The sequence below is a fragment of the Lepidothrix coronata genome, unplaced genomic scaffold (assembly GCF_001604755.1).
Source record: "Lepidothrix coronata isolate B3197 unplaced genomic scaffold, Lepidothrix_coronata-1.0 Scaffold275, whole genome shotgun sequence".
NCBI classification, from domain to species: Eukaryota; Metazoa; Chordata; class Aves; order Passeriformes; family Pipridae; genus Lepidothrix; species Lepidothrix coronata.
The window spans coordinates 811,267-826,756 of record NW_016690455.1 but is presented as its reverse complement, the minus strand read 5'-3'; the positions used below and the strand labels follow the sequence as shown (position 1 = coordinate 826,756).

The window sequence follows — 15,490 nt, the reverse complement described above, 5'->3', positions numbered from 1 at the left end:
TCTAGATGTCTAGTTAAAACCAGGTCTTAAAGTTTTTCCACTAAGTCACTGAGATGTCTGGCATGGTATGCATTCCTAATCTCCCTTTGTAAAAGGGAAAATCTCTACTATTGTGTTATATTCTGGCAGCCTGCTTAATTGTATTTGGCAGCTTGGTTTTGTTCTGGAGCAGCTCACTGGCCATCTAATTAAACAGGGGGTAGTATGATACGTGTCTTGTCTCTTAAATTGATAGGGGTGATGAAAAAGGCTGTGAAGAAAACTAATTATCTTTTCAAAAACCAAAGCTTTTCAGTTCCAATCTTCCTTGGTTTTCATATTTCTAAGTTCATTAAAATGCTCAGAGAACAAACATTTTATACGAGGCAGAAATGTCGTGAGTGTGAATTTCTCCTGGTCTTGTGTTCACACACCTTGGTCCATTCTTTGCACATCCAGGAGGGCCATGCATAGAAAAATGAATATAAGCCTTGAGTTTTCTTTTTTCTTTTCCTCTGTCTTTTATTATGATAAGAAAAACCTGTCAATCTCTGCATCTCTCCTCTGTTGCTCCTACTGATGACAGAGGGACTCAGCTGCGTGGGGCAGATCTGCATCAGATCATGATCTGCGACCTTCAACTTCCAGATTATAGTGACCATTCCTTGTCCCAGGATCTGCTGAACAAGGGTCAGCTGTGGATGGGCTCCAACCAGTCTTAGATTTCTAAATCCCAAATGTATGTGTGAAGAGAATTTATTCTATTTATCCTCCTCAAGAACAGCACTGCAAGACTTAACCACCTGTGAGTTAAGGGATGAACCAGATAAAAATATCAAGGAAAGTGCCAAGAAAATACTTTCTTTTACCTTCATAAGAAAACAGAACACAGATAAAAGGTTATGCTAGAAATGTTGGTATTTTTTTTAAAGTATCAGCCTGTATTATCTTCTCATGTACCTGAGTTTCAATGTCATTTAAAATAACTCTTTCTCATAATTATTTTGAGTTCTTCATTATTTGGTGTCCAACTGACAATTTTATATGGACTCATTTTGCTCTGTTCCAAATTCAGAACTTTCAAAGGCATCTAAAATGAAGGATGTTTAAAATAGTCCCCTTTGTATTCATGACTCTCACTGAATTTCTTGTTCTAGAGGTTTCAGCAGGACAAAAATGAGCTTGTAATGACCCATCAATGGGGGTGCACCAGTCACATCAGTTTCAATAATTATAAATACATTGTACTAGTGCAACTTAAAGGGCAATACCAAATTATTTTCAATATGAATGTTTTTTTCAGCACTTGATACACTTCTGAACAACTGCTATAATTCTCTATAAAAGGAAGTCTGCTTTGATTTTCAGAAGTCTGTTCAAATGCTTTTAGTATAAAAATAGCCTCTCACAACTGTTAAGCTGTGAGAATGCCATAAAGATCCCAGAGATCATTTCTAATTGGGTTACCATTTTCCATAGTTAAAGTTTGCAGTTTAAAAGTTAAAGCAGGGCTTTGAGAATGTGAAGTGTCATAAAAGGCAGATCACAATGCTGAACAGTTTGTTCAAATAGGTGAGGTATTCCTGAGACCTGCTGTCAGTCTTTGCAGAGTCACTACATCCTTCCATACAGTAAAATGATGTTCTCTGTGTATAATGTCCTGAACTGTGGAAGTACTTTTATCCCATTTTATAGATAAGAATCCTAGAAAAGGGAATGTTTAAGGGTTGGCAGTGTGATGTGTGAGACTGTACCAACCACTTGGACCTACCTGCCTTTCCACACAGTTATGCTCTCTCTTCAGAGTTCAGTTCTTCTGGCTATTAAACTTATTTTGGATCCTTCAGATATGTCCTGTGATCCCTGATCCAGTTCTGTTTCCTTACCAGTGAAATAGGAAGACTACTGTAGTTCTTGGGTTTGGGTTTTTTTTTCAGGTAACTGTAAACATAATAGTCACACCTCTATAATGACCTCAAAAGCAATAACTTTCTCCCCACAACAACTGAATGAAAAAGTTAAAATCCATAAAGTAAAATAGACTATAATTTATTTGGAAAACTTTTCATGGTAAGTAAAAACTTTTGCAATTATATTCTTCATCTGTTGAGCTGATTAGAATTTACTGAAATTCTTGGGGAAAAAAAAGACCTTTGATCAAAAATTTGTATATTGAAATCACACGAAACTCCAGCAAAAATATTATCATCTGGTAGGTTTCTATTTGTTTGTAAGTTGAAAATTCATCTGTATTGTATTGTGGATAGCAGATACTAAGGAAGAGGTCTTCCTGTTAATGTGCCATAATGCCTGTGGTTTGAATCCTTGCAGCATGCTGAGAATTAGGTCTTACTGGACAATTATTTATGTCAAATGGGACTTAATTTTTTAATAGCAGCATTTATGATTCGTTTTAATGCTCTTGATTTCTGACATACCACAACTTGCTCACACTAAAGTCGAGTTTGAAATAGTGGCATAAAAATAAAGAACAATAAAAATCTACAACAAAAAACCCAACTCAAACCCAACCAACCAAAAAAACCAGCCAACAAAAACCTCCAAAACCCAAAAAACCCACCAACAAAAACCACCAAAAAACCACCCACCCTGAATCTGGAGCTTTGGCATTTGAACTTTTGTGATATATTTCTTCTAGTCTAAATTTGGCAAACTCAAGTTGAGCATCTTTTTAAAGGGAAAACCACTCGGCTTCTTTACAGTAATGGAGACAAATAACCTTTTCAGGGGTAGGGGATGCAATTCTCATTGGTTATGCTCTTTTAAATGTGCTTTGGTTCTAAATAAAAGCTAATTAACAATATTTTTGTTCCTTATAGAGACCGATACATGGCACAATACATAGCACAACCAATGATATTTATATATTTATTATTGGTGGCGCTGCAGTTAACATGAATCCTTTTTAGGTAAATTCTGTGTTAATACATCTGAGCTTTTGAACAATGTCTGCCTTTAATTATCCTTTTGAAAGGATCTCTCCATCTTTCTAATGCGACCACAGAACAGGAGCTTACCAGAACCTGAGAATAACAACAATATTTCAGCTCTTTTATTAACAATTCAAAACCTCCAATGACTGGTAATAATGCTTGGCCTATGTCCAAGCTGTTCCAGGTTTGGGGATACATGTATAAAATACGAGTTTGTTGAATCTCTGTGAAGCTTCCAGAAACCTTTTTAGGTCGGATAAAAGTCTTTGCCTCAGTCTTCTGGCTTGTTCTGTTAATTTTTTTAAATCAACTGCTCAAACTCCCAAGAATAATTTTTTTTTTGTGCTGAGTAGAACCTGAATGCTTCTTTTGCCTCCAGTCAGTAAGACACAAAAAATGGGAGAGTCTCCCAGGTCATTAAATCTGGATAGCCTTTGTTTGGATACAGCAAGTTACAAATCTTGGTCACAGGGCTTTAGAAGCAGCTGTTGACTGTGTCAGATATCACTCAACATTTCTGGTAATTTATGGCTTTTTTAGCCAAGGTACCACTCATTCCTTGTCCCTGTTCAGGGTCAACTTGCCTCCTTTGCTTTTGGAAGCTGGTTTCAGGCTTGTGGACTGCAGGTATAAGCTGAAAAAATTCCCTGGTAAATGTGCAGTCACAGGCATTTGCAATATTCTAGGCCATTTCAGTTCTTCTATTTGGAGTTGGGACATCAATAATACATAGTTTCATTAAAAGACAATGTGCTCTAATGTCATTGCAGTGAGTTATTTTGGGTGATTTAAGTGACCCCATTTGAAATACAACAGATTAAAGTATGCACCTGTATGTTCAATTGCAGAAGGTTTGCACCATGTACCTAGAAGGAAAATTGGAAGTTTCTTACAGCCCTTCAAGTTTTATTATTTCTATTCTTAAATGCCAACATTCAGTATCCTGATAAAGCTCAGTTGGAGCTGTAACATATTGGCCTTCTTTTAGTTCCTGCCCCCTGGAAAGCCAAAACTAAACAAAAACGTCAAGTCCTCCTTTTCTCTGATTTGTTTGTGTTCTTCTTTTGAGATGATCCTGTTTGAAAACAGAAGGTTGGCACCTGAGAGAGGAAGCACAGCAGAGTGTGAAGCAGTAGGATGCCAGACAGGAGGGATCCTGCTCTCTCCCAGCCCTGCACAGCGCTTGCACATGCTGGAATATTGTCCCTGCATGGGATTTTGAGCAGGCCGAGAAATTGCTGTGAACTCTGCCTTATGGGACTTGCCTCATTTCTGGCTTCACAAACAGCTTTGCTTAAATAACTGGTTTCTGGTGTTCATCTCTACCTGTGCTGGAGAGGGTGACATACAAAATTGATGGCTTTGGTATAGTTGGCTGGCCATTTATTAGTGTTCTACTCACTGAAGAGTGGCAGTGAAAGCTTGCTGTACATAGAAGGTATTTCAGCAGCTGTTAAAAGAGATCCCAGGCATTATTTTTTTTCTGAAATCAGGAGCAGATTTACCACCAGTGTCTATGTGTCTCCATCATTCAGTAGTTTCATGCTCAGGTTTTTTTATATTGCAGGTGTGCTCTTGGGGACTGTGTTCTCCACATGGGTAATGTTTTCATGATTTGAAAAGTTATACGGGTTTTTTGTAAGTTTTTTCTAGGTTTTTTTGGGTTTTTGTTTGGTTTTGTTTTGTTGTTGTTGTTTTTTTTATTTTATTTTTTTTATTTCAGAGTTCAGGATTGCACAGCCGTGCCAGTTTGCCCACTGTGGCCCATTTGTGGGACATGCCAGTGGAGGCCTGGCTGCTCTTTTGGTAGTAAATAGGAAGATGAAAGCAAATCAAACAGAAGTGAACCTGGAGATAAGTAAACTTTAGGACTGGACTGCTTTGCTGTTCTTTGAGATTGCTGCTATTGGTGAGCACCATGGTGTAGTGAATATTTAGTTTCAGAAAACCACATCCACGCTACCTGCATGAAAGCCCATGTTGTGAATATTTAACCCTGAAATGGAAATCTTCTGATATTTTTCAATGAGGCAAAGATGAAGCCACAAGACAAATATAAACAAAAACATGTAAATAAAGGGGTTAAGGGAAAATGGACATCTCTTTGCAAGAACCACAAAAAAATCAGTTTTAAAAAAATTCTGAAATTGAAACATTGAAAAATGAATGATTTAATATAGAAAATCCTGGAGTCAGAGATTACAATAACAATAAAAATAACAATCTTTTTTTTCTAACTTGTCAGGAAATTGGAAAGAACTGTGTGGATTAAAGGAAAACTTTTGCACAAAGTCCTGAAACTCTACTGCTTCTGTAGTAAGAAATGAGGAAAATCTTCAACTGATATACACTGTTGTAGTTCACTGAAGTCAATGAAGTTATGTAAGTTTGCAGCTGCTAAAGGTTTGACCATTGCAATAGATGAAAACAAATAATCAAAACAATTTGGCATGATAGATAAGGAAAGAAAAATATTCTTGGAAAGCTTTAAAACTTCCTATACCAAATTTTATTACCTCACTGAATCTGCAAAAATTTTTAGGATGCCTTGAGGATTTTTTTTGTTATGGAAGAAGCAAAGTATATTGTTTTTAAGCAGTAGAGTCATTTATGACAAGGATCTCGGACTTTAAAAATAAAACAAAGGAAAAAGTAAAGCTGTTTAATAGTTTTGGTGGGATTGTACTTTCTGTTTGAAGGAAGGGAATAATACATCCTAGGTTCCTTAGCTTTGTTACTTTTGTACACATATATAATCCAGAAATTCCAACCCTGCTTGTAGTCCAGGAGACAGCAGAGAGACTGGAAGATACAGGTCCTGCTCTGAAGTGTGTAGAATTTGTACAGAAAACAAATTCAGAAATTAAAAAAACACAAGGCTTGAGAAGAGTGGGTTCTTGACCTAACAGTCATGGCCCAGGCAGAAGCAGAGCTGAGGACATGATGTCTGGCTCTTTAGAGTCTTGTGCACTGAGTTCCCACTGGGTCTTCCCCAAGGATTGAAGTCTCCTGGTACTTCCCTGCAGTTCATTGTGCACAGCGTTGCTATGACACCTTTCAGGCAGGTGGAAAATGAACCCTCTTAGGGACTTCTTTACGAACTGGTCATAAATTCTAATGAGATGAAGATCCAGGTTTGATATACATTATATTTAAGTTTCCACTTGGTAGATACACACATAATGGTATGATGGCACTGCACAGAAATAGGGGTCTTTACCACGTTGAAGCAATTATAAACTAGGAAAATGAGTTGAAGATTTTGTATAGGTAGGGTTGGTACAATTTTGCCAAGTGACTTTGGGGTAGAAATGTGGATCCAGGAACATGACACTGATGGATAGCTCTGGATCTCCCCATGTAGATTAGGTATCTGGCAGACTTGTGTCTGAGATGTTGGATGTGGGGCAGCCATTTGTAGCTGCTGTGCTGATTGCAGAAATCCTCAAATTTTGCTCTACTAGAATTTTGAAGAAGGGAGATGGTACCTGGGAAAAGGCATCTGTGCCTGTTGGTCCTGATCTGTAGCACTTTTTACAAGTATTAACAGTATCACACGTCTCTTCTTTGCCTTAAGTTGTCGTGAGGGAATTTTAGAAAATACCACTTGTTTGGGTTTCTCTTCTTGGAATAGATTTATTTGGAAATATTTATTGTAATGTTTGTTTTTGATGTTTTACCAACAGTAGACAATGAAAACAGACTGGATTTCAGTTTCACTTCCGATTCAGCACAACTTCTAGTTCCTCTTGCTCATGACTCTGTACAGCCTTCAAGATATGTGTGGTTATATAGAGATAAACCGAACATTTTCAGCAGTGTTCAAATTGCCTGTCTGATTTCTGCTAAGTGCAGGTCATGTGCTTTTGAAGCCATGATATTTTATTTGCTGACATCCAAGAGCGTCTTTCAAAAAGACTAATTTCAAAGCAGACGTGACGGAGTGACTGTCCCTTCTAGAGGAGCTCCCTAAAAATAGTTTTCCCCTTTCTAAGTATGTGAGAGGAGAATTCCACGACCGGTGGAAGAGCTGTTTGTATGTACCATCTCTCATTTGTAGTCAGACTCATCCCAGAGGTGAGACAACTGGAGGCAGAGTCAATTTTCTGTCCTGTCTGTTGCCTCCTACCTTTATACAAAAAGGTGCCAGGGTGCTCTCCCAGTGCAGAGAAGCAAATGAGAGGTCCAGAGTCTCTTTAAGGTCCTGTCTCTCCAGAAACACATGTTAGAAGGATTAAATCTGACAAAGGATGATGGGAGACTAGATGGCTGAAGAGTTAAATTGGAACTATTTTGTTGGGTTAGGGCCCTAGTTACATGATTTTTCTGAGGTCCATGAAGTGAATAAAACCATTATTTTGTTGAGGGTAGAATGTGTGTGAAATGGGGTATTTTTCTTTATTTGGAATCACTTTGTAAGGGGTGAAGGAATTACATCAAAATCTGACCAATTTGTTGGCAGACTTCACAAACTGCTATTGCTGTGCAGGTGGAGGCAGTGGTAGATTTGTGGCTTACTGTGCTGGCTCTATTTTTAGTTTCTGATTGCTTGCAAGTTCTGTTTACAAATGTCAGGAAAATACATTAGGATTATCTGCTTTATTGTAGAGGTAATAAAATGTTGTCCAATTAAGCCAATAAACCAGCTAAAAGCAGGGTCCTGCTGTCATGGCAGTGGAGCTGCTAAATGTACACAGTGGCCTCACAGGATTTTTAAGCTGCCTGCTCTGTTCTTTCCTCATTACTTGTTTCCCACCATTGTACTGATTCAATAGGGAGATTAGGAATCTTTGGGGTTTTTCTTACAACACATGCTTCTCTGGGAATATCTGTAAATGCATATTGAGAAGAAGGAAGGGGAGAGATGAGCCAAACCTGTATGGACCATTCCTGCAGAGCCACAAATTGCTCCTGGAAGTCAGCAGGGACACTGGAGTCATAAGGACCATGGATTATTCCTTTGCCCAGGGAAGTACTTTCCTAGAAGTCCTTTCAGCTTCAGTGGTTGCAGTGGGAGTCAGTCATTCTTAGTGTGGTCAGTCTGTGGCAACCTGTCTTGGCTGATACCCTATAAGCCAATACTGCAGATGTTTTCACTGCCATAGAGCCTGGATCCATGGACAAACATCCCATTTAACCTGGGGTGACTTACTGGTGAGCTTTGTGACTGTACTTGTCAGCTAGAAGTATTAACGTGCTGAAGTCAGGGCTGAAGGTGCTTTAATGTTGTTATTTGACTCTGAAAGAAAAAAAAATGGGTTGTTTATGTAAATAAATAATATTAAAAAAATCTTTCCAGTGCTTAAATGGTCATTGCTACCTTTATTATGGCCTTTTACCACTACAAGTTAGCATTGTAGGGTGCCAGTCTGAGCTGTAGTCACTAGTTAGCAAAAAGGTTGAGCAGACTTGTGACACTGTTAGTTAATACTTGTTTTTCATTACTGTTCTGGATAGCTCAGGTCAAACAGATTGTGTCTTAGTGCTGGGGTAGAATACATAAAATAAAGACAGTTCTCATGCTAAGGACCTTGTGTTTTAAATACAACAAATATGTCCCCTAAAGCATACATAAGGTGTGGCTCTCTGCATGCAGTTCATCACCCAGAGAAAGAACAAATTCATTTTTAAAGGAACCATAAAGTTTGCTTGTTTTAAGTCAGGATCTGAGTTAGGAAAGAAACTGGCAACTTAGTGAAAACTGAGGAGTTATTCTACTACAGGGGCAGGCTAGAAATAGAAGTAGGAGTAAAAGTGTTGCTTTGAACTGCATCATGTGCAAGCAGTAATGACAGGAACATTGCAAGTTTGTATGTACCTGTGAATGCCCTTTTTTTTAAATGCAAGTTCTGCAGTTTTTGAAATCATGCCTCTAAGGAGGCAGACAGGGAAAATTTGATAGGTAATATATTATTATGCAGTGAAGTGTTGAAATTTGCAGATGGATCTCTTCAAGTTCTTGCCTGGCAAGTCTGACCCAGAAATATAGCCTCTTTTTTTACCTAGGAGATGAAGTGTGGGACATTATGATTTAAAAATGAGAGGGAGACATGAATCTACACTAACTGTTTCAATACTCTTCAACTTTGAGAAAACTGGAGTCTGGAAAAGAACTTGATGACTTTTCTTTTTGGTTTGGCCAACTGTAATGATAAAATCCAAATATTTGTGACACGTGGCATGGTCGTGGCCACAGCTAGGTCTTAGATCCATAACAAAAGGGTTATTTTTCCCAAGATTTTATTTTCTGCTTATCCAGATAAGTGCCACAGAACTGCAACTTGCTGTTACTGAAAAGAACAGTCAAACCATAGCATCTCTGTTCTGCCAAGCTGTTCTAATGAATACTGGAATACTGAAAATCAGATGTTGTGTTTGTCAGCCTAAGATTTACAAAGTCACTGATGAGTCGTTTTGAGTCTGTTTTGTCGGTTTGTTTGTTGTTGTTTTTATTCTTAGTAAGCTGATATTTGTTTATAAAAAAGAAGTAAAATCAATCCTTTTAGGTTGTATTTCAGACTCTCTGAATATTGGAACTAGAGTACTGTGAGTTTTTTCAGGGAGCACAGGTTCAGGTAGTCCTTTTATAAAACACAGCAAGAAGCTGGAGCTGCTCAGTGTTTGAGAGCTTGGCATAGCCAGGCTGTCAGCCTGGGAGAGTTGCAGTTTGATGAAGTCCCAGGTGATGGCCTCTTACCTTGCTGCCTCCTTCTTCCCTGGTATTCCTCTGGGCTCCAGAAGTGTTTTTCTTGCACAGCATCTCCTAGAATTGGAAAGTGTGAGGGGATGGAATTAGGATGCATGGAGTAAAATTATTAAAATAGTATTTTTTTCCTAGATATTAGACCATTTTTAGAGTCTTGTTTATTTTCTAGAGGTAGTATTCAGTCAAAATCAGACCTGGTCAATTTTCCTACTAATGCTTTTTTCTTTGGAAATCACTGATTTGATGGGATTTGAAGCATTTCCTGGGGCTGTGTGAATTGTCCTTAGGCTTTTTGTCAAAAAGATGGCACTCAAGAAGTCTCCATGGGCCTGCATAGTTTTCTGTCATCCAGTTCAGGGGACTTGAAACTCCTGGCTGTAGCAAGGAGCACCTTGAGACATGTACAGTTTTCTGAGAGCTTGAAATTGTAATTCCAAAATGTTTTTACTCCAGTCTGCATCTAAAACACAGTATATTTCATAAAAATATCTGAATGCTATTCTAAGATCTGCTCCATTACAGTTTTGCAAGAAAGAAAAGCATCCTTCAAGTGACCTGACCATTTCCTGCAGCACAAGGCCTTTCTTGTAGACATTTTGAACTGTTGGTCAGGTTGTTCTAGTGGGAACTCGGTGTAACTAAGCCTATGTGTTGAAACAAGTTTGGTAGATCTTGAATGAGTTGAGAAGAAAGGATACAAAAAAAATTTAAAGCGTTTCTAAATAATGTTTTTTTTTCCTTCAGCTGTCTCCGTAATGAGATACAGTGCATCCTCCTTTGGATTTGCTGTAAGTAGAAGAGACATTTAAATATTCTCTATCCCTTTTTTTTTTTAATGGGCTTTCCCTAAACATGAAATACTGTATTTTTTCTTATGGTATTTTCATGGCAAGTTGTGCAAAGTCAACGATGGATTAGGAAAAGTATTGTTGAAGTCAAGCATTGGGAAGGACGGCAAAGATGTTAGCATTATACTTTTTCAGTTTCTGCCCACTAAGTCTTATATTGGAGTTAATATCAATGCTTGTATCTCATCATTGATAGATATTGTCCACCAGATATTGTTTTCTTCTACAAAATCTCTTGCTTTTTTGTTGAACTTGAGCCAAATTCCAAAGTTCCCTTATGAATTTTATGTTACCCTGTTCCTATTGAAGTTTATGGTAAGACTACTATTGACTTTGGAATGACAGCTTCCCTCTCTAGTCCTTGCTATGACTTTCCTGATTAGCAGCAGAGCAAAAAATTCCCAACTACGAGCAATGACTCATATCAAATAATTTGTCTCTTGCTTTCAAATTTGAAGGTTAGATGACTCTAGAAAGCTTGATGTAAGGATGAAAGTTCTTACAGTGGGACAAGCCTAATTTTTGGTGTCTTCATTAACTGGAAATACAAATATGGGAATTTTCCTGATGATACAGGATAATATATTCATATAATATGAAATCTGGATACAATGGGATTTTGAAAAAAGTTAATATTTTCTTGCTCTGAAACAAAACCTTCTATTGCAAGAAATAGGAATGACTGCCAGGCACTTCCAAACACTTACTTCTTCAGAATCTTTGCATAAGAAGCATATTAGTATTTTAACTCTTGTCGTACCACAGTTGCAGATTGTGGTGGCTCTTTTTTATCCTTAATTTCTCTACAAGTGATGGATTAAAAATAAATAAGTTTTTAATCGCTTGATTGACTTCCTGACCTCTGAAGTGTATCATTGTGCAATAATACTTGGCGAAAATGCGAAGATCAATTCAATAAATGTAAATCCTGCTTTCATTAAAGTGATTTATTTGAAGCTGCTCTGTGCCTGTGCAGCAGGACAGTAAATGCACTGCTCTTAGCACAGGGCACATTTAATGGCCAGCAAAGCCATTGACTCTGTCTCTCTTGCAGTTTGATGCCACCCTGGATGTTTTGTCGTCAGCGATAGTTTTGTGGCGATACAGCAACGCAGCCGCTGTGCATTCTGCACACAGGGAGTACATGTAAGTACACTTCATTATACTTCTGGCTCTGGGAGGGACCTGCAGAGCTTTTGTTGTCAAGCTGTTATGCTACAGACTCCAGAGCTTTGACAAAAAGCACTTTGTCATGTCAGCAAGTATTCTTTCCTACTGCCAGCTTACTGTTTGGTCCCAAACACGTAGCCTTTCCTTAGGTAAACCTCCCTGGGATTGTGATTTTCAGTTTCTTTTTAGCCAAGACAGCAACTTTCAGGTCTGTATCAAACAAACTGTATTTACAATCTGTAATAGATTTTTAAATCTTTTATTTTGCATCTTACTGCATTATTCTTACTAGAGTATGTTTTTTAAATTGTTGCTTGTATTATATTTTTACCTCCTTAACAAGTTCGAAACGTGAATCCCTTCTCTTTGGATGTAAGTCACTTCAACACTCAGTGATATTATTGGAAGTGGAGATTACAGAACATCTGGTAAGATTGAGTCCATATTAGTGATATGATGGTAGGGTGATACAGGTTGTTGTAACTGCTGTACCGAGAGAGAGACACCCCCCTGTTTGTTTTTTTTTTTTGTTGTTGTTTGGGTTTTTTTGTAAGTAAGAGTGTAGCAGTACTTACATGTCTTCTTTATGTTTACTTTGCAAGCACATAGTTTTTTTCCCCATTTTTAATACTTGCTATATGTATCCCATGGGAAAAAAGAGCTTACATTTGCAGTGCAATATTGGTCATGATGGGCATTGTATTCTGCATCACTGTGCAGTATTTCTGTTGGGGATACATGTGGTAGCTGAGAAGACTAGCTTGAGATTGACTCAAGGATTTTTCCACCTAGTGCATAAAGAAAATCTGAAGCTCCTACTCAAATTTTGAGTACAACCGGATAGAGAATTGCAGTACATTTGTCTGCTTTGGGTTTACTCTGTGCTGCCATTGCTAGCAGCATCCCATCTGGCTTGTTTGAAAACAGTTCAACTATCCCCTGGACTAGATTACAATTTTACAATAAAGAAGGATAAGGTAGGTTTTGTGCTGAGACACCTCTAACGGTGTCCCTTCAACAAGAAGGGCAACCTGATAAAACTGAACTTGTATATAACTGGTAGGATTGAAAAGAAAAAGGCCAGACAGAAGGGTCTATAACTCATCTTCATAGTCTTTTCCTAAAAACTAAGAAAAAAATAAGCAGTATTTTTACATGCATTAACTCAAGCTCATGCAACAGCTTGCCAGTGCTGTGAGTTCCTTTCTGGCAGGGCTCCATACAGAACAGTTTGGAATAAAAGGCCATAAAGGACTGATGTGGCATTGATTCATAAAAATAAATTCAGAAATATGTGATTAAAATTAGTCTTCCTGCACAGATTTGGAGATCTTAACAGATATTTCCTGAGTATTTTGCTTTTGTGGGTGTTCACAGAGATTCCTGTCAACATCCAGTTAACATATTTTTGAAATCCCCTTCTGTTGAGCTTTTTCAAGTGAACCTTGTAAACTACTTTACAGAGAACAAAAATCCCAATACAAAAGAAGAATCAACATATCCTTATGGCTAAAGCAGTAAAGTGAAAAAGCAAGGTAGCAAACATATTTTCCTAAACTAACGCTCATTTTTAATTTTCCTTCATATAATCCCTCTGCTTTACATAAGGCTAAATTAAATCAGTGAATTACTTACCATGCCCATTTAGTTGAAGACAGATAAGATTACATGGTGGGATCAGTACTGAGTGAAAGACTGTTCCCATATGCTGGGAATATGAATCACTGGACAGTCAGTCTGGTTACCTTTCTGTTTCTAGAGCTGACAGGAGAATTACCATAAAGCTGACAAGCAAAGAGGGATGATGAGAAGGTTGTGTTGCTTAAGGCAATTCTTACTGTGTCAGATTTTTGAGGGAGGCACATTTCTAATTTCCTGTTGTGTTTAATCAATCTCTTGCTTGAAAGGCTGCATGTAATTACTTTTGCTCTAGCTGGGACAATGTTACAATGACGCCTGCTGGCTGCTTGCTCACCTTACGAATAATCTTTGTATCGCATGTGCCTGTAACCACACCTGGTCTAACACAGTCCTTGTCTCCTCTATGCCAGTGCCTCAGTGGGCCAGTCTGCTCTTCACTTCTGGTGCAAATTTGTGTAGGTGCTTACATTGTGCCCTGTGTTATTCCTGTCTCTGCGTGCCTGGCCACATTCTGCCTTAGTGTGGGAGCCTGTTTGCCAGAGTACGGTGTGCCAGAGTGGCTTTGGTTTAGTTCTTTATTGATAGGTCTGTCTTTTATTGATTTAAATAGTACCTTTGTCTGTGTATCCTAACAGATCTGAAAATATCCTTAGCTCCGTGGCAAAAGCCAAGTGGAATTGCCAATTAATTTTCTTTTGCAAATTTATAAAACTTTCTGTTTCATAAACTTGACAGCAAGAGATTGATCCAAAATCTGTTGAAATCAGTGGAAAGCCTCTCATGGAAAGGCAGAGCTACATTCAGTCCTTACTGTTGGACGTCATTGAGAGAGAACATAAAGACAGACTGAGAAACAAACCCCCAGAAAAAGAGATGGAGAATCCAGCCTGACTCATTCTGTGCTATGAATTAAATACTTAGATTAAAATGCTACCATGTAAAAGGACTGCTTAGTTTTACTTAAGATGTAGCCATATGGCAGATAGAGATGCAACATTTTATGGGCTGGCACTCCTAACAGTACAAAAATGCTTGCTGTGCCAAGTTCTGCTAAAATGAACCAATGCATTCCCATTTGACTTCAGGGGAATTGGAATGCTGAAACTATCATGAAAATTTGTCCTGCTGAGTTTAACTCAATTTAATGGTTTTCATTTTTATTAGATAGTTTGATTTCTCTCATTTTCTGGGGCGAGATGAGAAGGTACTTTTGCTATGTACATCCTTTCAGTGTCATCCTTTCCCTCCAGGGCGTCAACCACACCACACCACACAGCAAACTGGCTGAGTGTGCCCTCAATCCCACTGTCCATGTCACCAGCAAAGGTGTTAAACAGCACCAGTCCCAGTATCAACTCCCAGAGAACATCACTAGTCACTGGTCTCCACTTGGACATTGAGTTGTTGACCCCAACTCTTTGAGTGCAACCACCTAACCAACTTATCCACTGAGTAGCGCATCCATCAAATCCAGCTCTCTCCTCTTCAGAGACAAGAATGCCACGCAGGACAGTGTTTCACTTTGCACAAGTCCAGGTAGATTGTATCAGCTGCTCTTCCCTCACCTTCCACAGCTGTAACCCCATCATAGAAGGGACAATTTGCCATTAGTGAAGCCATGTTGACTGCCACCAATCACCTCTTTATTTTCCATGAGCCTTAGCATAGCTTCCAGGAGGAAAAATAACTGGAGAAATAGTTTTTAATCTCAACTAAAGATGAAAATTTATGACTAAAATAAAACTTTTTCAATACCTTATTTTTCTCATGAGAGCAGAAACCAAAAGCAATATACCCTGATGTAGCTGATAAAGCAGAGACCCACCACCTGCGTGCTTTAGGCCTGGTGTGGGGGGAGTTTTGTGCAGTGCTGTGATGGAGGTCATCAGTCCAACCCCCTGCTCAAAGCAGAGTTGATTTGTCAGGTTACAGCTCTAAATCCAGTTTTCCGGTTTGTGATTTGAACACTGACTGAGCACTGAGACATCCAAGATGTGCAAAGAAACCTGAATGGTTCCCCATTCCTGTTCTCCATAACCGGTTTACAGATATCTTGAATATTCTGCCTTTAGTAAATCTTTAGTGACATAATAGCTTATTGGGTTGCTGAAGCAAACCTAAATTCTGTTGAAGGAAGGAATTTATTGAAATTGGTGCAGTAACAATGGGTTTTCATGGGCTTAAATAAATCC

The 15,490-nt window shown here is 38.4% G+C and overlaps 1 protein-coding gene across 1 annotated transcript in view; it reads left to right on the top strand.

Moving 5' to 3' along the window:
- The window catches only part of TMEM163 (transmembrane protein 163), a 93,562-nt gene that overhangs the window by 45,264 nt on the left and 32,808 nt on the right, over positions 1 to 15,490 (top strand). The window contains exons 3-4 of the mRNA XM_017836323.1: positions 10,384 to 10,427; positions 11,542 to 11,633. Of these exons, the coding sequence (XP_017691812.1) occupies positions 10,384 to 10,427; positions 11,542 to 11,633 (136 nt within the window). The remainder of the gene's footprint in view (positions 1 to 10,383; positions 10,428 to 11,541; positions 11,634 to 15,490) is intronic.